The following is a 25109-nucleotide window of genomic DNA, read 5'->3' on the forward strand; positions in this document are numbered from 1 at the left end:
AAAGAATAAAATACCTAGGAATAAACAGACCAAAGGAAGCAAAAGACCTGTACTCTGAAAACTGTAAGACAAGACACTGAAGAAAGAAACTAAAGATGACACAAACAAATGGAAAGATATACCATGTGCAACATTGTCAAAATGACTATACTACCTAAGGCAATCTACAGATTCAATGCAATCCCTATCAAATTACCAATGACATTTTTCATAGAACAAGAACAAAAAAAATTTTGAATGTATATGGAAACTCAAGTCTCTGAATAGCCAAAGGAATCCTGAGAAAGAAAAACAGAGCTGGAGGAATCAGGAGCCCTGACTTCAGACTATATTACAAAGTTACAGTCATCAAAACGCTATGGTACTGGCATAAGAACAGAAATATAGATCAATGGAGCAGTATAGAAATCCCAGAAATAAACCCACAAATTTATGGTAAATTAATCTATGACAAAGGTGGCAAGAATATACAATGGACAAAAGACAGTCTCTTCAATAAGTGGTTCTGGGAAAACTGGACAGCTACATGTAAAGAATAAAATCAGAACATTCTCTAACATTATACAGAAAAACAAACTCAAAATGTGTTAAAGACCTACATGTAAGGCAGGACAAAACTCCTAGAGGAAAACATAGGCAGAACACTCTTTGTTATAAATTGCAATGACTTTTTTGATCCATTTTCTCAAATAATTAAAAAAAATTAAAAAATGAACAAATGGGACCTAATTAAACTTAAAAGCTTTTGCACAGCAAAGGAAAATATAACAAAATGAAAAGACAATTCATAGAATAGGTAAAAATATTTGCAAATGATGTGAACAACAAGAGATTAATCTTCAAAATATACAAAGAGCTCATGCAGCTCAATATCAAAAAAAATAGGCAGAAGATCTAAATAGGCATTTCTCCAAAGACGACACACAGATGAGCAAAAAGCACATGAAAAGATGCTCAACATCACTAATTATTAGAGAAACACAAATCAAAACTACTATGAGGTATGAGCTATGACCTCACACTGGTCAGAAAAGCCATCACCAAGAAGACTACAAACAATAAATGTTGGTGAAGGTGTGGAGAAAAGGGAACCCTCCTACAATGCTGGTGGGAATATAAGTTAGCCACTACCGACAACAATACGGTGGTTTCTTAAAAACCTAAAAATAGAACTACTATAAGATTCATCAATTCCACTCCCGGCATCTATTCAGGGAAAACCACAATTTGAAAAGATATATGCCCCCCAATTTTCTTTGCAGCACTATTTACAACAGGCATAGAAACAACCTAAATGTTCATCAACAAAGGAATGGATAAAGAAGATATGGTACATATATACAATGGAATATTACTTAGCTATAAAAAAGAACAAAATAATGCCATTTGTAGCAACATGGATGGATCTAGAGATTATCATATTGAGTGAAGTAACTCAGTTAAAGATAAATATCATACGATATCACCTATATGTGGAATCTAATGATACAAATGAAACAAACTCACAGATTTTTGAAAACAAACTTGTGGGTACCAAAGGGTGGGGGGGATAAATTAGGAGGTTAGGATTAACATACACATTACGGTAAATCTATAAATATCTAGATTTTATAAATCTATAAAATAGACAGCCAACAAGGACCTACTGTACTGCACAGGGAAGTCTAATTAATATTCTATAATAACTTCTATGGGAAAAGAATCTGAAATAAATGGATATATTTATAACTAATCACTTTGCTGTACACCTGCCTCAAACTAACAACACTGTAAATCAACTAATACTCCAATTAAAAAAAATACATGGGAGAATTCTGCTCTTATCACTAATTCACCCTTCCTCTAAACAACAAAGGCACTTGCCACAAAAGGTTTTTTTATATGGAAAGACCCTTCCTCATCTTAGTTTCAAATAATATTTTCTAAACAAATAATTAAGAAGAAACACTTTTCCCTTCCTCTACTCATCCTTTCTCCTCTCATTTCTCCTAACACTCATCTCACTCTTCCTCTCTTCTAAACACCACACACACAACTACACTGAGAGAAAGTTGTCTCTATGGTATACTCCTACTACTCTTAAAAAATATGTATATATATACATATATATATTACATGTAACATTTTATAGGCCAGATTACATGTAATATTTTAAATTTTCATTCATTTAATACTTTATACATATCTGGTCAAAAATTACCAATATAATAATGAAGATTAATGAAATTAAACTTTTTTTTTTTTTTTTTTTTTTTTTGTCTTTTTGCCTTTTCTAGGGCCGCTTCTGCGACATATGGAGTTTCCCAGGCTAGGGGTCTAATCAGAGCCGTAGCCGCCGGCCTATGCCAGAGCCACAGCAACATGGGGTCTGAGCTGTGTCTGCAACCTACACTACAGCTCACGGCAATGCCGGATCCTTAACCCACTGAGCAAGGCCAGGGATTGAACCCTCAACCTCATGGTTCCTAGTCGGATTTGTTAACCACTGCGCCACGACAGGAACTCCGATTAATGAAATTAGCACAACATTAGCAACCATTTCTAAGCATCATTGGCTCAAAGTACAGCTTTACTACATGACAAACAAAACAAAATAAAAAATAGGGGAAAATCAACTGTTTCATTACCTTTAAGACACGTCTAATAGATCCCAATACAAAGTTTCTTTGTGGATGCTTTTTGTTCTGAAGGATCCAGTCACGATTTAACACCTTTTCCCCTTCTTCTAGTACACATTTCTGACCTTGGAAATGTGGTTTCTCATATAAAATCCAGCTGAACAAAGAGAAAAGCATGATCAGTTATAATCAATTTTCTAAGAAATGAGGCATAAAACAAATGATATTGTAAGTCACAGATCATCTTTTCTACTTAAAATTTTAAAATCTGGGTTATTTTCCACTACTAGTGTATAATTCCATTTTAAAACAATGATAATATGCTGATGCAAGTATAGGCAAATAGTATATATAAGAAAGAATACAAGTATACGCAACTTGGAAGTAATACTTCCTGAACATAGCACCCTAATCTATGCCTTTGCCTCTATTTATGTATACATACACTTTACAGATGCTATATACACATGTACATTCAAAACAATGGCTTAACAATTTCAAATTCTACTTCTACCCTAATTTTCCTGTTGCTGCATAACAGAGCACATATGTCTCATTTTGCTACTCACAGAGAGCACTACACTACACTGTATGTAACATGAATACTGATCAGTGAGTTACTGAAACACGGGACAGGGACAAAGAAATTCTGACCCCCACATGTCCGTGGGCTATGGTCCACAATAACAAATGGGATTGTCCATCATTTTTACACCACACAAAGAATCCTTCACTCTTTGGGCATGTCAGCAGTACAAATGACTTTATAAACATGTGGCCTTCACATTCCTTAGCATCCCACAAATTTTGAACTCATTTTTAAAGCTATGCTTCATTCAACTGAAGCCTTCAACTCAAGCTGCCAAATCTATCCTGCTAATTATGCAGTTACAAAATACTGATTGTATACATTGTATATTCTAGGACTTCCTACTTAACAGCAGGCTGTAAGTACTAAAATCAACCTATATTTTCTGCCACAGTAAATAAAGAGAACACATACATTATAAAACACTAATAATCTTTCAAAAAATTATTCTAGAGGAAAAAGAATATAAATTTAACACAAAAACCAAAAAGCATAAACAGCAAAAAAACACCTACAGGGGAAATGCTACAAAATTTTAAGAGATCTCTTACCAGCCCCTTACAACTTTTATCAGTACCCCATTCGGAAAAGACCAAGATGTAGCATCAGGAATGTTACAGTAGATCTCTTGTTTATATTTACTTCCATGGAGATCATAGATAACCATCTGCAACATATAGTAAGTAGGCATAATAACAACAAAGTTTAAGAATGCATTTAAAATTCCAAAATGTCTTAGAATGTAGAAAATAAAATATCCTAAATATATATAGGTAAATGTTTCTTTAGACTCTAAATTCCTGAGTAGAATAATCATTTTCTAAGGAACAGTATTTAGTTTAAACTCCCCAAACCTAAAAGTAACGTTCTCATATTTTATCTCAGTCAACCTAAGAAACATGTGCTTACCTTCCCAGGTCTTGGGTTACACCTCAGAGTTTGTTTGTCAACATTCTGGAATAAGAAAAGTGGAAAAAGTAAGCCTTACAAAACATAAATGGAAAGATATATATATATATATCACTCTAACAGTCACAAATCCATCTGATTTATCACATATTTACTTAGAGACCACTGTGTGCAAGATATACCTCTGAGTACTACAAGGGATAGAAAGTAAATATAGAGGAAATTGTGCTTTTTCTTTGCCCTCAAGAAGCTTAGATCTTATTAGGAAGGGGAAACAGATAATCATGTTCCCAGGACTCTTCTAGGTGGGGGATTAAGTTAAACCCTCAGTTAAAATATAATCAAAATGCCAAGTTATAGAGGTCAACGGAAATGGCACCAGCAGAGAGAGGTTCCCAAGAGCCTTGTCTGAGGACATGGTATGGAGAAGACCTTGAAAAACGGTAAATGGAAAAAAAAAAAATGTGGCAGATTGGGGGTAGAAGCAATAAAGAAAAAAAATTCCAGGAAGAGAACATCATGAGAAGCAGAGACATCTTACAGGGTGTATAACCAGATCTTGAGGAGACAATGTTAAACAAACAGCACTTAGGGACCTTATAATACAGAGCCCAGAGGTTGCACTTGACTTAGGAGCCAATGGGACCTTATAATACAGAGCCCAGAGGTTGCACTTGACTTAGGAGGCAATGGGGAAACCATTAAAGAAACATTTCTTCAAATCCCAACCTCTCTTTTACAACAGGTTGGTATTCAGCTATTACTTCATGCTACTAAAGCTACTCAAAGTAAAGATACAGCCCTGGGAATCCTAGAGAAAGTTCTATGACCATGGGAATGTCGGAAAGGAACGTCCCGTGTTCAATGAATAGTCTATATTAGATGTTTAAATATTTCTAAGTCAAAGAAAAATGTAACTCATTTTCAAGATATTTTCTAGCTATAATGTTTTCATCTTCTTTTTGATGAATTAGTCTGTTCCTTGCCCAGCTATGTATATGAGAACATGTACACAGACATGAGCAACTACAGCACAAGATCACTATCAAGCAAACATTTAAAATATTTTAAGTATTTACATATTTTTAAATATTATGAAATATTTTCATGAGAAATAAGCTCAGTGGACAGTGATACTTTTTCTACATACAATACCTTGAGAAATTCACTTAATTTAGTTTGAAAATGAAAAACTGGCAAACAACTGGTAAATTACATAATTTTCTCTTACGCATTTTAGATTCCGATGAAACAATTCTGCTTTCTCAAATATGACAGTCCAGCTAAAATACGTGAGTTATGATACCCTTCAACCAGAGAACAAAGTAGTCTCTGGTATTTTTTTAAAACAATTTTTACATAAACTCAAAACACTTATTTTCTTAATAAGCTTTGGCATCGTTTTGTGGCCCAAAGCACTACTCTGCTAGTTAAAAATCAAAGTAACTTACCTCTGTGAATGTGCTTAACTGGCCTGAGGTGTCTTGAACACGGAAATATTTTGACACTGGCTCCTGAAAAGTGCCACCAAATCTGGCTCCTTTTTCTGAGGAATGGGTTTTGGAAGTCTGCAAATACTGATGATAAGCACTCTTTAAAGAAGAATGTAGTTTGGAAGTAAGGTCAGATTTCTGTAGAAATGAGGCCTTTTCTGGCCACAGGCCAATTTGCAGATTCGAGGTAGTAGGTTCATTTGACATCACGTAAGAATTCTTAGAAATTCCAGTACTTTCCTGGCCATCATCAGGGTAAAATGTGATGGAAGAATCTGGCAACTTGAAAGTAACAGTTTCCTGCCTTCTAGCTCTCAGACTTCCTTTATGGAACGTTTCTTCCTCCTCTTCCTCGTTCTCCTCCTCCCATCCCTCCCGTCTGTCATCTTCACCAAAATTCATCTTTAAACGCTCCGATACTGACTGGAGAAGTGATAAAACAGATGAGGGCTGGTCTGCACTCTCTCTTGATTTCGTGGAGCCATAGTGACCAGGGGAGACCTCGCTGGATAGAATGTCCTCTTGAGAGCTGTCATCCTCATAAATGGGAGACAAAGCTAAGGGGTAAATCTTGTACCTTTTGGCCTCCACTGATAAGAAGATTTCTGAACTATCACTCTCGAAGGTCTCACCTAATTTAGTTTCCTTTTCAAAGTGATGGATGAGGTCAGTTCTACTCTCAGACCTTTCACATGTGAAAACAGTCATGCTGTCAGTGGAAGTGTCAGGAATTATGTGGGAATGTGTTCTTCTTACTTCTGCAGTAGCATATTTGTCCTCATCTTGAAGGGGCTCTTCATACAATATAGTAAAGGAAGAATTTTCTTGTTCATCCTGAGAAATGAAGGCTAGGTTAGGTTCTTCTTTTTCATTTCCATAGCCTAGATCTCTTATTTGCTTATGGACTGCAGTAACAGACGTTCTTCTGTCAAGCCTTCCTACAGTGTCCTCGGGTTGAAAACCTTGCACTAAGGCTGGGTAGCCTTCATAATCCTTACTTAATGTAGGTGATTCATAACCCTTGAAATATGAGGCAAGTCTAGAGTCACATGCTATCAAACCTGCCTTCATTTCTGTAGGCTCTTTCTCTGTTTCTCCAGCACTCCCTTTGGCATACTCTTGGGGTGCTTTCTCAGCTTCAAATATGGGAGGCGTGGCCTCTACTTGTGTAATGGGCAATTCCAGACCTGTTTCATGTGTTTTCTCAACATTTACCACTGTGGACAACACTCTGTTTTTCCTGACAGCCCCATCATAATCTTCTGGGGATGTTCTTTCCATTTCTATCTTAGAGGGCACAGACACAATCATCCCAATTGTCTCTTTAGCATCTCTCTTGCATGTTTCGTCCATTTCTAAGGAGGCAGGCACCGCCTTTCTGTGTGCTTCTTTTACTTTTAACGCAAAAGGAGGTATGATTTTAGTCTTCCTAATAACTTCTTCAGCATCCTTTTGGTGAGTGTTTTCTGTGTCCAATACAGGGCTTTCAGTCTTTGCAGGGATCTCTTCACCCTCTTTTTGGTAGACATTTACCATTATTGGCATAATGGGAATCGCCTCAGTTTCGTCCACTTCTCCTTCAGCATGCTTTTGGTAAACATGTTCCATTTCTAAGGTAGCAGGTATCATTTCAACTTTTTCAGCAGTCCCCTCAACATCTTTTTGGTAGATATTTTCCATTTCTGACATAACTGATGTCATACCAGTCTTACCAATATCCCCTTCAGCATGCTTTTGGGAAATACTTTTCATTTCTAATGGAACAGGCATCACTTCAGTCTTTGCAATATCCCCTTCAGCATCTTTTTGGTAAATACTTTCCATTTCTAATGTAGCAGGTATCACTTCAGTCTTTCCAGTAATTCCCTCAGCATCTTTTTGGTAGACATTTTTCAATTCTGACATTAAAGTTGTCATGTCAGTTTTGCCAATATCCCCTTTAGTATCCCTTATTTTATAAGCTTTTTCCATTTCTAAAGTGGCAGGTAATCTCTCAGTTTTTTCAATACACCTCTCAGTACCCATTTGGTATGCTTCTCTCATTTTGAGAATGTCAGCTGTTGGCTCAGTTTTTGAGATACTCAATTCAGCATCCCTTTTATGTGCTCTTCCCATTTCTGACAAAGGAGGCACTGCATCATATTTCACAATATTCAATTCAGCATCCTTCTTGTTTGTTTTCTCCGCTTCCAACATGGAAGGTATAAGCTCACGTTCTCCTATATATACTTCATCATCCTCCTTGTGTACTTGCCCTACTTCTGACGTTGTAAGGGGTGTGCTTTTATTACTGTGCTCTGGAAAGCTTTTTTCAGATATACATACAAGAGCATTGGACAAAATGCTCTTAGATGTTCTTGTATCCTCTGTTTCAGTTTTGTGATTATCAACACACTCTATTTCCATTTTCTCTTTAGAGTCTTTATGGAGAAATGAATGTGTTTCTGCCTTAATGGCTAACCCTGTATGGGGCATGTCTTCAGCTAGTAAAATAGCATCTGATTCCTGCAAATTTATACTATCAGACTGTCCAGCTCTATTTTCAGAAAAAGGAGAGTTCTGGTAGAGACCAATTTCTCTTCCTTTAATCGACTCTGTGTCACTAACTAAGTTATTTACAGCAAAGAATCTACCTAATACTTTTTCACTAATTTCACATGTACTTTGATTTGCTGTCTGTTCTGACACCAAGAACTCCCTCACTCTATCATCTGGCTTAACATCATCACTGTTCAGAATTTCTGAAGTATTAGTCTGAAGTTCAGAATCCCAAGCATCCTCTGCATCATTTGTTAAGGTTTCCTGGGCTGAATAAATAATCTCATTGACTAATTCCCTGGCTTGATCTTCTAACAACCAAGATACATCTATTCTATCAGAATCAAAAAGGAGACTCTTCTCACCAACCACAGGTGAAACACAGGCCTTTTCTTCTCCTTGGACTTCAGACATGTTTTCCATGAGCTGCTCTTCGAAATGCTCTGTCAGTTGGATTCCCGGCAGTGTCACTTCTGATGGGATGTCTTCTTTCAGGGTACCTGGATTCATTATTCCGTCTGTGGCTGTGTGCTCCTCGAGGGTACCAACTGTGTGTTTGGATTTCAGTTCTTCCGTGACAGAATCGAAGATCTCACCAATCAATGTACCAGCCTTTTTATGTAAACCACTTTTGAGGTCTAAAAACTGGTCATGTGCTCTCCTCCTTGTTTCTATGTGCTTAGCAGATGCCTCAGAACACTGCCAGCTTGAGCTGTTAACTGACACTGGGGCCCCAGCAACTGCTCCAGTCTCTGTTTCCATGGGATTGTCAAATTGGGCAGCAGTTGGGAAATCAAGAGATACCGTCTCAGGATGACTCCCCAAATGATCCTGAAGTGGGGTGACTTCTGCCCCTGTTGGGAGAGATGTTTCAACTTCCAAATAAGAGCTATTAGGATATAGTGGGTTAGTTAAGGAGGCACCTTCATGCGTGACCTCTATGGTAACTTTTACAGAATCAAAATTACTTGGGTGATTGTGTGATCTTATAACCTTGCTGACTTCTCCAGAGTTAACAGAGGACAAAGACATGATATCAGTACCACCACTTGGGAAATGCATGTTCTCCTTCTTTCTGTGAGATGAGACTTTCTTTGGTGATCTCAGCACAGAAGCATTCATAAGAAAACTTGAACCCTCAGATGCAAAAGGATTTTTTTCCAAACTGATACCAGAACTCAGGAGAGGTGAACTGACTTTCATGCTATCAGTTTCTTGGAATTTGGGGGAAGTATTAGTTAAGCTGAGTTCTGCCATTTCTGAAAAACCAGAAATATTTTTAGTCCCACAAATAACTAAAGGTTGATGAATTGCACAAATGTTGGCTTCACAATTCTGTGCCATTTGCCTAGTGACTTTTTTATCATGAACAGGTGGCAAAATCTCAGGTCTATCACTTTGGAGAAGAGCAGGAGGACCACCTAAGGCTTCCACCTCCATTTCCTGAATACCCTGATGATTGGAGACAGAAGGAGAAACTTCAGTTTGGCAATTCTCTTTAAGGCCAGCATCTGGATATTTCTCTTTAGTGTCTTTATGATCCAGTGACTGAAAACTTTTGTCCTGTTCAACTTCTAGGGAAATCAATTCTGTTAACATAGGCTTTGCTGGCACATCTATAATTTCGAGCAGAGAAGAAATTTTATCCTGAGATATGTGTCTGGGCTCTATTTGGGAAACAGGTATCTTGGAGGAATCTAGGGTTTTTCCTCTTCCAGAATGTGACTCAATAGGAACACTGTTCTGACCACTAACTTCAGTCTTTGATAAAATTTCTGCAATGTTATCGGCTTTGGTTTCCAAGGAGAAAGAAGAATCAGGCCTCTCTAGAGTGTTCTTACATGCTTTGGTGTTTGCCAGCATTAACTCTGTTTTATTAGGGTCTTGAGATGAAATGGAACTGTGGTCCTTGAAGAGGCTTTCAGACTTAAAGCTCAAGTCCACTGCAGTTAAGTGGGTGTCACTGGCTTTAAGATCTAGTGGAAACTGGCATTTTTCACTATCAGGAAGAACTTCCTTGTATTCAAGAACTGCAGATGCATGCTTGGGATGAAGGCAAGCAGGGAGATTCTCCCTGTCCATAGCCTCAACATGATCTGCCACATTTTCTTCTTGACGCTTACTAGGCTGACTGGAAATACCAACAATATTGACATCCCCAGTTTCAATGAGCACAGAAGAATCTTTGTTCTTTAAAACAGGAATATCCAACTTGTTCATCACGGCAACTCCAGAAACGAAGGTAGGAAATGAAGTATTGAAATCTGTTTTTTTATGGTCAAGGTTAAGAGATGTTCTGACATCAGGTAGCACTTTGGCTTGTTGAGGCCTCTCAGAGTCAAGAAGAGATTCTGAAATGCAATCTCTATTAAGTTCAAAGTTCAGTCTAGGTGCTATTTCATTTTCTAAACATGCTATACCTGCTGACTCACCAGTGTATTTTACAGAGGCAGGGTCCTTTTGATTTATTCCAATGGAAGGCATTTTGCCATGTGGCCTAAAATCAAGCTTTATGGCTTCTGTTACCAAAGGCTGGTCAGTATCTTTGGGTAATGACTCGATTCTACTTTCTTTTACATGACTTGAAGTTGTGGGTTCACCAACTGAGGCACTTTCTGCTTCTTGCTTGTTTTCTGTAACAGCCAAATTTTCCTGTGTATCTTGGGAAGACAACCCGTTACCTTCATTTCCAAGTTCTGTGTCTGTCACAGCATGTCTTTGGAGAGCCACAGTGTTGGTGTGATTGGCAGCCTGCTTTGATGAGTTATCTATGGTTTGCTTGTCAGAACACTTACTTTCTGGCAACTGCAGATCTTCACGCCTAATTGATTTATTTGGACTTGGCAAATCTGCACTTCTCTGTTTGGTAGTGTCATTCCCATTAGATTTACTACAAGAAAAGTCAGAAACAGCAGGGCTCTCAGGCTCAGCATGCTCCTCTCTTTGCACCACTGTCCCATCACTCACCACTGAGATGTTTTCTCTTATCATAGTTTCTGGGGAAGCTGTCCTCTGCAAGTCTGGACTGCAAGGGGTTTTGCTACTTTTACTTCCTGTAAACAATGTTGAACATACCAAATTTCTGTCCATCTGAGAAACTGGTGCACAATTGAAATGGTGCTGTGAGTCAGATTCTCCAAGAGTGGGGCTGGAATTAGTCACAGAACTGGATGACCTACTTCTTTCAGGTCCCTCAGGATCATTTTTATTGAAAACATCCTTGGAAGAAGCAGTGTTCGGCAGTTCTTGGTGGTTTCTTGAATGGCCTTCTGTGTTGAGATTTATTTTGTTATAATCAGAGACTTCTAACAGGCCTTCAAGCAAATGTCCTTTCATAGATATGTCTGTGCTAGCTGAAGACACTGGCACTATCCCAGGTTCCATCTCACTTTCAGGGCCCATTTGTGTGCTCCCACTAGAGTCAGAACTTTCATTTTCTCTGTCTGAGGGGTTCACAGTTTCTGATGCCGACTGTTGCTTCAAATATTTCCTAATTTGTCTGGGGCCTCGATACGTTGAAAATGTTACTAAAGGCTTCTCTGGTTTATCATGTATTTGCCTGCAAAAAGAAACAGCATGAGAGTATCAGGAAATACCATTAGTAAACACTTAACAGTAATCCCAGACATTGTGGTGAAATACATCTTTCAAATACTCCTACTCTTCATATGTCCTAAGTTGGGAAGGAAATCCTAGAAGGTTTTAGTTCAACCTATCTTTAATAAACATAACACAGATTTGACCAGCAGTACATGAATGTCAAGCCAGCAGGAACAGCTCTTGAGAACCGTTCCCTCTCAAGGGTTCCCTGATTATATCTGTCTCTCATAGTGCTTAATGAAGAGAATAGAGAATGACAAGTCCGAGGCTTGGGTTCTAGTTCTGATCTCCAGGCGTGTTTGGCTGGAAGGAACCTCACTGCCTCACTGCATCATATTTGTATCCCGAGCTCATGGCTATATCACTGATTTCTCCACCATAACAAAGCATCATAGTGAGCTTCTCTTCCTTTACTTAGATGTGAATTTGACCAGAAACTTTTAGCACAGCAGTAGACAAGTTGTCAAGAAAACACCTGGCAGGATGTTCAGCCTGCATGAAGCACTAGGTATATATTTGTTAAGTCAATAAATGACAGACTTGCCTTAAATATCCTCTCTCTGGTTAAATTCTTCAAATATCCAATTAGCATAGTATTGAACTGCCTGGATAAATGTAGAAATCAAAAAAGATCTATAGAATGAGTTCCCTACTTTTTCTCACCCTCAGCATAATGTTCCTGATGTTCTCAGCAGCCAACTTTCTATAAAGAATCTGTCTCTGGAACCTCTGATGTTATGCTGTGCTGCCCCACAGCCAATCCTTGACACACACCATTCTCTCCCCTTCAATTCCAGCCTGAGAGAAAGTCCAGTGTCCTCTAAGACTCAGTTCCCTTGTTATCTCCAGTGCAGACCTAGCCCAGGACCCCTTTACTGCTAAAATGGGCAGTCAGCCTCCGATCTCTGGGGACAAAGGACTCTGAGCACAGCACTTGCCATATTAAATTATAAAGATACATCCACTGATTTATTTCCCCACTATTCTGGTGGTTATTTGAAAGAATGTGGTATGTCTTCATTGTCTTTGTATTTTTAAGATCCCTATAAGTTTTGGCAAATGGTATAGATTTAATAACTTTGCATGAATTAATGAATGAATAAGTAAAGCAATGATACTAAATAAGTAAAGCTAAGTAATTTGTTTCTACAATTCTTATAGACGATACAAAAGTATTTTCAATTCTGATCCCCAGTTACATTTTAGTGTCCCAACTATAAAAATGTATGGTAGGGAGTTCCCGCTGTGGCTCAGCAGAAATGAATCTGACTAGTATCCAAGAGGATGCAGGTTTGAGCTCTGGCTTCACTCAGTGGGTAGGGGATCTGGCGTTGCCAAGAGAGGTGGTGTAGGTCACAGATAAAACTCGGATCCAGCACTGCTGTGGCTGTGGTATAGGCTGCAGCTGTAGTTCCAATTGGAGCCCTAGACTGGGAACTTTCATATGCTGTGGGTGCAGCATCCCTCCCCCCAAAAAAGCAAAGATTAAACATCTAATAAATCTTTCTAGAATCTATAGGAATAACTATGAAATCCAGTTATCAGTATTCCAATATCTAAAATAATGTGTATCTCCACTTTAAAGCACAAAAAATGCTAATTTGTCTAAATGATAAAACAGAAAGTAAGCCTTCTTTGACATATAAAATCTCCATTAACTGTGCCTTTTTCATATTTCTTGAATTTTAGCTGTAAATAATTTATTTCAATCTATATAACTGCCAGCCTTAAAATCCTATCACACCACTATTGTAAAAAAATTTGATTACTTTTTCATTTTTTTACTGTCCATTTTAAAACAGTTAAAGGAGATGTATAGAAAAAAAGCTTTGCCTTAGAAAAGTGATTTGAGCTAATGCATGAATTTTAGGCTTGATCAAAGACTGTTAAGAAACAAACTCAAAATTGGATAAGGTAACCTGTCTAAGAAAACAGGCAAGAAGATTAAAAATACATATAGGTAAAGTAATACTATTGGTGAAATCCCATATAAAAATACATAAATTATTCAGAAAATACAAGGGCCTTTCAGAGCAACATATGAAGATCCGGAAGTGTGAACAAATGACAAGAAGTTTCATTGCTTGGATTTTCTTTCAAAGCTTTTATATTTTGTACTTAAAACTTACTTTCAATTGGCTGCTATAATTTTTCCTCAAAAGATCGCCAAAATGTACATGATGTCCAAAGAAACAAGAAATGAGATATCAGAATCGGAATTTTCTTCTTTAGGTATAATAAATTTATGTTCTCTTAAAGCCAACTCCATTCTAATGAGACCTCAAGGCATTTTATTCTGCATCAATCCAGTAAAGCAACATTTGATCTAAAAGGGCATCTTATAAAATAAACCACAGACAAAAATCCACTAAATTTCAACTTTCTATAATAAAGATTTTTAGAAGTTTTGAAGTCCTTTGGGGGAGGGATCACTGTTTTCCATTTGGGGAGCTTTCTGGGCACTTCCAACTAAAATGATTATATTGATTTGTATGAACCAGTTTATATTTCTAACGAGATAATTTCCCACAGCAACCTGGGTGGAAATATTTTACACTTGTAGCTAAGATACACACTCTTTAACATGTTTAAAGCACTGAAAATCAAAGTTTCAAGCTTAGCTTCATGTATTATAATTAGCCCTTTCAGGTACTGATTCCTACTTTTTAAAAGGTTAGTCATGCCAACATAGTCTATTTTCTTTTAAAAAAATTAAAATTTTTTGGTCTTTTTGGGTCTGTACCCATGGCATATGAAGGTTCCCAGGCCAGGGGTTAAATCGGAGCTATAGCTGCCAGCCTACACCACAGCCACAGCAACGTGAGATCTGAGCATCGTCTGAAACCTACACCACAGCTCATAGGCAACACCAGATCCTTAACCTAATGAACAAGGCCAGGAATCAAACTTGTGTCCTCAAGGATACTAGTCAGATTTGTTTCCACTGAGCCATGACGGGAACGCCTAAAATTTTTTTTTGTAATTAAAGTATAGTTGATCTGGAGTTCCTGTAGTGGCTCAGCAGTTAACAAATCTGACTAGGAACCATGAGGTTGTGGGTTTGATCCCTGGCCTTGCTCAACGGGTTAAGGATCCAGCATTGCCGTGAGCTGTGGTGTAGGTCACAGATGCAGCTCGGATCCCACGTTGCTGTGGCTCTGGTGTAGGCCAGCAGCTGCAGCTCCGATTAGACCCCTAGCCTGGGAATCTCCATATGCCGCGGGAGCAGCCCTAGAAAAGGCAAAAAGACAAAAAATAAAATAAAATAAATATAGTTGATTTACAATGTGTCAATTTCTGATGCACAGCCAAGTGACCCAGTCATACACATATACACTTTTTTTCTCAGTCCATTTTCTACAACATTCTCTCATAGGTTTCAGCTAAATCTTCATAACCGAATAGTTTTCAAGAACACAAATCTGCCTTTAATTGTTAAGTTTTTCCATAGTAAAGAAAACAAATGGAAAATATATGGAAATGTAAAAACCTTGTAACTTTACCAATAAAGATGGGAAAATGTTTATTTTCACAAACTAAATCGAGAAAAGAATGTATTAATTTCATGTATTATGTAGTTGTGCATAGGGGCTATAGCTTATCCCATATAAGAGGTATGTGATCTGAATAGTAAGAAAGAAGGAGAATACCCACAAATCTCAAATATTTAAGGAAACAGACATACCGACTGAAAATATGAAAAAAGTTCTATGCATTTTAGCCCAAACACAACTATCTATGTACATCTGGAGACTTATTAAGCCTCCAGGTATTACAAATGGTTATACTCTACCATGGATAAACTCGATACATCTGATACTACAAAGGTGAACCAAATACATGTGTCATTTTTTACAGAAAATTTTATAAAAGAAGCCTGAAAATAATTGCGTTTTAGCAACAGTATATCTAATTCACTTTTAGTAAGTATGATTAAGATTTTTTTAGCATTAATATTTATTTCCTTTCAAATTACAAAGTTAAGAATATCTCCTCTCAAATTAGGGAAGGCTTTTAACTTTTCTACGTAAAGAAAGCTGCAGAACCAGAAATTTTTAAAAATATCATGGTAAGGTTTTGACAGAAGAGTTTCTCATGCTGGATACAAATCTGTTCAAAATATAAGAATTACAGAACTTTTTAAACAATTTGAACCCAACAGTGAAGTAGCTTCCTACATAAATTATATCAGAAACATGAGTCAATGTATGGAAAACAATCTAGAAAATGTTACCAACAGGTTTAAGGGCTTTATGGATATTAAAAATGAAATTTGCAGAGTCAACTACACATGAAACAATTAGAAAGCTTTTTTTTTTAAATTAAGTAAAGATCAAATTGTTGACAATGTTTTTCTGATGAGGATTTTTTAAAATACTAATAAAATTATTGCTAATAACTTGTCTAAGTTTTGAAAACTGTTAATAGTGATTAACAGTGATCAAAAATATGTTTGATGCTATAGTAATGGATAGCATTATACAGCACAGGTTATTATACTAACTTGTCTAAATTAAGCCATTCATCATTTTTAATACCCTCTGATTACAAAGACCTACAAGGGAAAAAAAAGTATGGGCATTTTTACATAAGAAAGGCAAGGCAAAACCTTCAGATAATTCACTTTTTCTTATGTTAAAAAATTATTTTTAAGTGAAACTGAAATCTAGTAATTTTAAAAGTATAGGCTCTTAATTTTAAACATTTATATTTGAAATATGTTATGATCTCAATAATAATATAAGCTTTGCTTTTAGAACCAAAACAACTTTAATACTTAAAAACATAGATTCTCAAAATTATTAGTAAATATCTTCTCCAGATACATTATTTAAATAATATCTAAAATCAGCTATAAGTAGTCCTTAATCATACTATTAAAATAAACTATTAACCAAAATCTTATCCCATTTTTATATAACACTTCTAAACAAACTGAAAATTCTTAAAAGAAAGGTACTATAACAATAATTCTAAACCTGATCATCTGTAGGACTGATGAAGCTAGGCCGAAGAAAGCCTGTGTCTCAAACTGGGAGCCCAGTGGTCTCTTCCTTTCCTTCTAAGTCTAGAATCACCTCTCTTTGATAGGGTGGTTCTGGTGAATCGCCTTAAGCAATCACTATTAACAAGGAGGGCTTTACTAACAAGAAGTAAGAGGAACAGTATCCTCTTCCATCTTCTACTGTCCAGTACCAAAGAAGTAAACTTGACCTAGGAGTCAAACCCAGAGAGAAAAAAGAAAAAGCACAAACTTTAGGTTCTACCCAGTTTCCACATAACCTCAAAATCCCCACCATTTTATTTTATTATTATTATTATTATTTTTTTGTCTTTTTTGCCATTTCTTGGGCCACTCCCACGGCATATGGAGGTTCCCAGGCTAGGGGTCTAATCAGAGCTATAGCTGCTGGCCTATACCACAGCCACAGCAACACCAGATCCTTAACCCACTGAGCAAGGCCAGGGGTTGAACCCACAACCTCATGGTTCCTAGTCGGATTCGTTAACCACTGAGCCACGAGGGGAACTCCAATCCCCACCATTTTAAATTACTTTGGAACCAAGAAGTCCCCTAGAGAGAGGCTGTTCCAAGGCTGCTGGGCCCACCCCCAGGGATTCTGCCTCAGTGGGTCTGAATCAGATAATCTGCATTTCTAATGACTCCCTTGTGATGCTGGTCCAAGGTCCATACTTAGAACTGCACTGCTTTAGACAATAGGCTATTACAATGCACCCAAAGTTAACCATTTTTCTGCTGTTGGACAACATGGTCCCATAAATAATGTTTCACTAAACACCTTTGCACATGACTAGAGATAACCTGCAAACCTTTCAAGGTTCTTGATACATCCTGCCCTCCTAAGTGCCCTCCACTTGCAGCACTGTGTATGAGCATTACCCAAATCAACTCTGACTCACAGAGTGTTGCTGCTTATTACCCTTAACAACTGAAAAGGAGCAAAATTCTCAATTTAGTTTGCATTTCCTTGCTTGCCAGTGAGAATAAACCTCTTCACCACTTATTTGAGGTTTATATTTCCTTCATCTGGATAATTTGTTTATATTGCTTGCCCATATTATTCTATTGGTGTGTCTAAAATGCTTATCAGTTAAAGCATTTTCTGATTTCTTAAAATACAATTTTCTCACTTGCCAATTTAATGTTTCATTGTTTATGGCTTTTGACATAAGGGAGTTTGAAAACTGGAAGCAATCCAATCTACTGACCTCTTCTTTCCTGATACTTCCCACTGCCATCACGCTTAGGAAACTGTTTCTCACCAAAATAATTCACACTTAGCTAGTTTTTGTTTTGTATGTTTGTTTATTCCACTTTAATTAATTTTAATATAAAAATGAGATGAGTATCTAGCTTTTATTTTTTTCTCCAAATTGTTATCCAATTTTCCCAAGTCCTCCTTTCCACAAAGGATACATAATGCCATCACAATTCAAAGGCTCAAATCACAAGATATACGAGGGTCTATTTCTGGACTGTCTATTCTGTTCCTTTAAGTGTCTAGCAAATATTACACCAGTGTCATACAATATCAATCAGTGTAGCTGTATCAGTTCCCTTTAACATCTGGTAGGTCAAGTCCCACCACATCACTCTGGATGGGCAAACTCACATCTCTCTGGGTCTCAGTTCTCCTAACTCTAAGATGGGTCTGTGCCTACACCTCCCTCAGAAGCTTACTAGGAGGAACTGACTGAAAGCACCCACATGAGGACACTTCAAGACTACAGAGAACCACAAAGTTCTAAGTCATCATCTATATCTAACTATAGTATTATTGATGACCTCTTCAAATAATAAAATAATCCTCATGTAGAGGTTAAATTAAAATCAATAAAACAGGTCCTTATTAGTTATGAATGAATACTTCCATGTTCTACAAAATGTCTGATGGACTCAACATTGTTAAAAAAAAATTTTGGAGTAGAAAATAGTCCTTCTAGCACATTTGAGTAAAAAAAAAACAAAACAAACAAACAAAAAAAAACAAACTTAGTGCCCATCTGTTAATCAAAAAAAGAAAACAGGGGTAGTGAAATGTTCCTTAAATGTGTGCAAGATTTGTTCCTCTGAGCTGTGGGAAAGGTTCAAATGGTTATAAGTCAATTTAATTTCTTTTCTTAACCCCTTTAACTGGATTCCATAAAGAAAATATGTTGAGAGAATGTGAATACAAACCTTGGTACTATTTTTGTTCCCAAAATGCAGATACTAAACCTATTGCCTAACCTACTACAGAAGAAACCAGACAACAGAAAATACTCCCATTCAAGAAAGTCTTAAGTCAGAAATAAATCTTGTACTTGGACAAAGTTAGAACCTAAAAGGTATTAGTACCACCCCACAAAATAGCTCAAAAGGCCCTAGACAGATGTATGGCACACAGACTCATTTAATTTTTCACCTAGGAGCCGGGACATTACAGAATACTTTTTCCAATCTCCTTAATTAAAAGGAGTAAAACTGAGGCTCAAAAGCTAGGTCCACATGATGGAAGATAACTAAAAAAAGGGAGTGTGTGTGTGTGTGTATGACTGGGTCATTCTGATGTACAGCAGAAATTGGCACAACACTGTAAATCAACTATAATATTTTTTTTTCTAATTAAAAAATAAAGCTAGGTCCAAAGGCTCATTTTTTTTAGCTAAGTGAATTTTAAACTTACCTTAACAAATCACTGGTTTCCTGTTCACTGTCTTGTGCTGTATCCAAAGAAAAGGCATCAGAGAGTTCAGCTGAGTTGGACTCTTGTTCTGCTGGAAGCACCTGGGTTTCCAGGGAGCCACTGACGGTGGCTCTCTCTCTGTGGACCCCTTCTTCATGATGTTCAGTGGGATTTTGTAAATCTTTCTCAGTTTTGTCATGCTCATCTTTGAAAGAAGATTGCTTGGCTTCACTAAGAGATGATTTTCCTGAGATATTGAATAAGTTACCAAGAAACTGAAAAAAGCTTTCTTTTGGCTGTTTGTCACTTTCTCCTATTTTGGCATCTGAGGTGGAACCAGAAAGGTCATTTGGCTTTTTGGAATCTTCCTGTGCTGGAAGAGTGATCAGCTTCTCAGCATGGCTCCTTTTGTCCTCACTTTGGGGAATCTTTGAAAACAAAATGAAGAATAATAAGCATCATCATTTAAAAAATAAGACAGATTGACTGATAACCTATTACATGACACACTCTATGCTAGACGCCAAGGAAACATCTGTGAATAAGACAGATGGCTTCTGTTCCAGAGTAATTTACAATCTACCGAAGGGCACAGTCAGCACGACTTTAACAAAACCATATATAGCAAGTGTCACAAAGGGAGGAGTACAGCACACGTGGGAAGCCAGGAGCAACTAGTCCAGATTTGGTGGTGGTGAGAATGGAGGAGGTAACTCAGGGGATCCTTGCAAATGTTAAACACTTCCAGGAGTGGATTTTACCTGCTCCTGGAAGTGCCCTCTGAGGAGACCTAAAAAGTGCCTACTTGATGCTTGTGCATCTTCCTCCTTCTCTGATCACCATCCCCCCATGTTTAGTGAGGTGTCAGCCTATAATGATTTTAAAATGACTGGAGGTTAAGAGTACAAATGAGAAGATTAAATGTTAAGTATGAGAGATCAGTAAAAGGACAGGTCATAGCAAAGCTTATTTGTATTTAAATTTAGCCTTTATTATTATAGAGCTAATGGCAGCATTTTCACACACTCAGGATATCAGACAACACCTAAATAGACTTCATAATTTCAGCATTGTGTTAACCCCTGAATATGCCACACTGTGAAAAACTGTTCCTTAGAAGATGAGGAAAGGAGTTCCCTGGTGGCCTAGTGATTAAAGATTCAGTGTTGTCACTGCTTTGCCTCAAGTTCGATCCCTGGCCTGGGTGAGGCGAAAAAAAAAAAAGAGAACATAAGTAAAGACAGCAACATGATATATCAATTTAGAGGAAAAGCCAACTATGAAAGCTTCATGGTAAAACACAAATCCCATTAATGCAAACACTACACAGCACAGGGAATCCTTGCAAATGTTAAACACTTCCAGGAGTGGATTTTACCTGCTCGTGACTAACCTACTAGTGAAGCCAGCCCCCATTCATTGGGGCTCTGTGTGAGGACAGCACGTGGTGGCATGCCATGGCTCCCTCCTCCCTAAAGCTTTCTTAGCTTCAGGCCAATGGGCCAGCTCAGCCTGCCTTCCCAACATGCTCACTCACCTACTTGTAAAAGGAATGTGGTCTGATAGCATCTGTCAGATGTCATGCTCACTAGTCCTTATAAAAGAAAAGCTCAAGTGTGAGTCGGAAAAATATCAGGACACCAAGGTAAAGCCACCCTAGGGCACTACAGAGTCACAGGATCAAGTTTTGTAAGAAGCTGACCTTCAAGAAAGCAAGAACATCCTCTAACGTCACTTGTTTACCTCCTTCTCTGCTTTAATCCAAATTCAAAACAGTTGAAAGGAGTGCTCTACTAGGCACTAAAAAAATGTGGCACATGAAAGGTTGAGAATATGTTTAGAGCCCATTAGCCCAGGAAATTAAAGTCAAGCGAGAACTATTTTAAGTCTGTTCCCACCTTGGGAGTCAGATATTTTTGAGTAAACACATAGCTTTTTTCCATGTGTTAGGATGTTAATATAACTTGTGAGTCTCTACATTTAGAATATCACCAGCCTTTTAGGGTCACCCAAAGTCTCACCTTTTACTGTTTTCAACTGCAACTCAATCCGACGTGTCTCCATATCATCCACCAAGCCTTCTGCTCCTTATGGGAGCCTGCAGTCAAAATTAACTGTGCCCTCTCCTCATGTAAACAGCATAAATAGCCTCTCAGTATGGCAATATAACATGTGCTAGTTGACATTTTTGAAAGTGATCATATGTATGAAAGATATACATTTTTTTGCCCTTTTCAATTACTCCATTTCTCCACTTAATTTGTTGTAATGGCCAGCACATTTCTTCCTGCTTCAAAATAAACTAAGACGGTAACATGAATAGAACAGTGATTTCTTTTCTGCAACTACTATGAATGACTGCTTAGCCGGGGTAGCTACTTGAGGAAACTGAACCACAGGCAACTCACGCCAGTAACATAAATATTCTTAAAATGCTTTAGAAATTCACAAAGGAGTTTTACAAAATTGGGGCAATTATTTTTTCAAAAAAGGAAAATTTAAGAGAACATGGAGATTACATTTTTGACATTAATAAATAAAATTTTAAGACAATAATTTCTGTCAAAAATATTATTTATATCACTGCCTCAATTATTTTTACTTGACAATTCCTTTCAAAGTATGAAAGACTGCTTTATAAACAAGATACATTTTACTAAGCTAGTACAAATCTTCACATTTAACTTTTTTAGTGATATATGTAATTTTTCTAAAGAATCACTTATTGTCCCTCCCCTCAATTTTCACTTCTTTGCTCTTCCAGAATAGCAAATCCTATATCCCTGTATCTTAAATTCACTAAAGACCATTTTCTTCATTTCCCTTAAATGTCTTAGTTGCTGAATTTTTCCCAAATAATCTTCTGAGAAATTCGTATCAATAATTAAAATACCCTGAACAACGAGAAAATTATCTAGAGATAAAACTTAGCAGAAAAGATCACTGCTATTCAAAGTTAACACAACAAATTCTGTATCTATATAATTACATTAAAAAATTTTTTGGCCATGCTCATGGCATGCAGAAGTTTCCAGGCCAGGGGATGAGACTGAACTTGTGCCACAGCTGTAACCATAGCAGTGACCACCCCATATACCTAACTTGCTGAGCCGCAAGGGGAACTCCTAATTACATTTTAAAGTCTGCTCTAAAATAACTACTCTTTGCCCTCAGCCTAGAGAACAAGGAAGTTCAGCCTGTCACAAGATAGGACCACTGTCATCTGCCAACAAAACTATCTGCCATTGTTCCAACAAGAGAGTTCCAGAATGAAAGCACTCAGCAATTCATGTAAACACTAGCAAAACATCAAGTCCCGTTATCCTCAAAGATGTTGGTGTTATGCATATAAAGACTACAGATGAAGGCATATATATCTTGGGAACTTAATTAATATGTTGTAATGCAGTGTCCTTTAGGTCCAGATTCACCCATCTATCTATTCTTTCCATCTGTGTCCAATACAGGAAAACACAGGAAAGCATTAGGTACAATGATTAATAAGACTCTGCTGTGGCTTCAAGGAGCTTACTAGAAAGAGAGTCCTTATATCACTGGGTGGGGCTGAGGAGAGGTGAGAACACCACGGAGGCAGAGTTAATATGGCTGGGGGTGGGGACAGCCCACTGTACAGAGGGGTAACATTTGAGCTGGCTCCTGAAGGGTAAGAAGAGCAGTGGAGACACAAGGTAGACGGAGCATGTGTCAAATACACTGAAGTATGAAGTGTGTCTATTACGGTGGGGGTGTGGCTGAAGAAGACGGGGGGGCAGGGAGGGGTGCACAGAGGATAGAGAATGAGGTCGATAAGATGACCACTTAAAGGTGGAGAGTGAGGGATAACAAAGTGGCAACTCGACCAAGTTTTCTAAATTGGGAAACCATTTAAGTAGTTAAACCAAAAATGGATATGGAAAATAGAAGGAGAGGTGAGATTAGGGCCTTTGTGGGGGCAGGGAGAGGTGAGGCAACAAACTATGGAAGTGGCAAACGTGTTGACTTTTCGGGCCTCTGGTGAAGCAGTCAGAGCACAGTTAGGAACTTGGCAATACACAACATGTGCAGGGGAAAGGGGGGCCAACCAAAGAGCCCTGGGGACAAAAAGACTAAAACGCAGGCACAAAGAAGAGCAGAAATCAGTGAAACAGATGGGAAAGGCCAACACCAGACCAGTCGTTCCTCCAGAGCACCACTCCAGAGGCAAAGAACAAAGGATATTTCCAAAGGATATTTTCCACTGTGAGGGCCCCTCACTGTTCTTCAGAGATGCGAGGCCCGCCCCTACCTCTGGAACTGTGCATTCACTCTTCTCTTTGCTAGAATATTTTTTCCCCAGATAGCTATCTGACTCACACCCTGACATCCCTTCAGACCTTTACTTAATTGTCACGTCTCCATTGGAGGTTTCCCCAGTCACACCATCTAAAAGAGTAAACTCCTCCACTCTGAAACTGCCTATATCCCTTCTCTGCCTTATTTTCCTCCTTTGTACCCTCTAGTATCAAATACACACCCACACATTATTCAATATTTATTCCTTCATCTAGAAAGAAAAGCCACAAGGGCAAGGTTCTTTGTTTCATTCACTGTGGTATCTCTAAGCACCTTGAAATGTGCCTGACAATAAGAGATGCTTAAAACCTATTGGATAAATGAAGGAATGAAGACATAGAAAGCCCTAGGAAGGCAGGAGAAACAGTCATAACAGATCAGGAATTTGAGAGTACAGCTGCAAACTCAAGATGTTAAAACAGTGAACACACAACTGGGTAACAGGAACACTCAGTAAATAGAAGGTTTCTCTGAGAGACCTTTTAACTAGAAAAAAAGAGAAAAAAAAAAAAAAAAAACGTGGACAGTGGAGGGTCCAAGACACAAAAGACTTTTTGTTCCTATTCTGTGCATTAGCTCTACACTTGGAAGAAAAGGAATACCTGCTGTTCAAGAGAAAGATGACGGGCTCAGTAAGAAAAGCAGAAGGTGGTAAGGCGAAGAGACCAGTATAGACTCTATTACTTCTAATAAAGGGGAAACATGAGCCTCGAAGTGGAGTAGGGACACTTCCTCTTCCAAGGACAATGGTAAGGAAGTGGCTAATGTCTAAGCAATTCTTTAAGGGGGGAGAAGACAATGAGCGAAGTCTAACAAGTAGCCCTGACCTCAGTAAAGTGAGAGGAGAGATGATCAGCTGAAGGAGAGACACAGAGGTGGAGCTGGGATCTGAGCTCCCAAAAGAGAGGAGACTTGGAAGAGTATTGCTGGAGAATGCAGCAAGAGGGGAAGAGGGGGTGTACCAAGCAGCAGTTAGACTCAATGCAAACTTTAAAGTATTCTTCCTCCCACAAATGATGAATAGCAAGATACTACGCCATGGGCTTTGATGCAAAGTGAAAAAATACACCAATAGCCCTACTTTCACAGAACCTACATTCTAGTCATGAAACATATTTGCAGGTCTAATTGGCATTAGTTCATCACCTCCTTAAGTAGCTTCTAGCAGGAAGCAGGTGCTGTCCCAACATGGTGACTGGCACAGGGAACAAGGTCAAGAAGGTCAAGGGAAAAAGAGTACACCAAACAGCATCTATTGACAGAAAAACAGTTAAGACCCAGACGACTCTTCCTTTACTGTTTCAAGAACCTGGCTTGGTCATCCTTTCTCCCTAAGACCCTT

General features: G+C 38.0%; 1 protein-coding gene across 1 annotated transcript in view; it reads right to left on the minus strand.

The window, feature by feature from the left end:
* CRYBG3 (crystallin beta-gamma domain containing 3) overlaps positions 1–25109 on the minus strand; it is a 124429-nt gene that overhangs the window by 68896 nt on the left and 30424 nt on the right. Inside the window, exons 3-7 of the mRNA XM_021070691.1 lie at positions 19436–19863; positions 5568–11706; positions 4117–4161; positions 3759–3874; positions 2628–2775 (exon numbers count right to left, since the gene is read on the minus strand). Coding sequence (XP_020926350.1) covers positions 2628–2775; positions 3759–3874; positions 4117–4161; positions 5568–11706; positions 19436–19863 — 6876 coding nt within the window. The remainder of the gene's footprint in view (positions 1–2627; positions 2776–3758; positions 3875–4116; positions 4162–5567; positions 11707–19435; positions 19864–25109) is intronic.

This window comes from Sus scrofa, chromosome 13, assembly GCF_000003025.6.
Source record: "Sus scrofa isolate TJ Tabasco breed Duroc chromosome 13, Sscrofa11.1, whole genome shotgun sequence".
Classification (NCBI taxonomy): Eukaryota; Metazoa; Chordata; class Mammalia; order Artiodactyla; family Suidae; genus Sus; species Sus scrofa.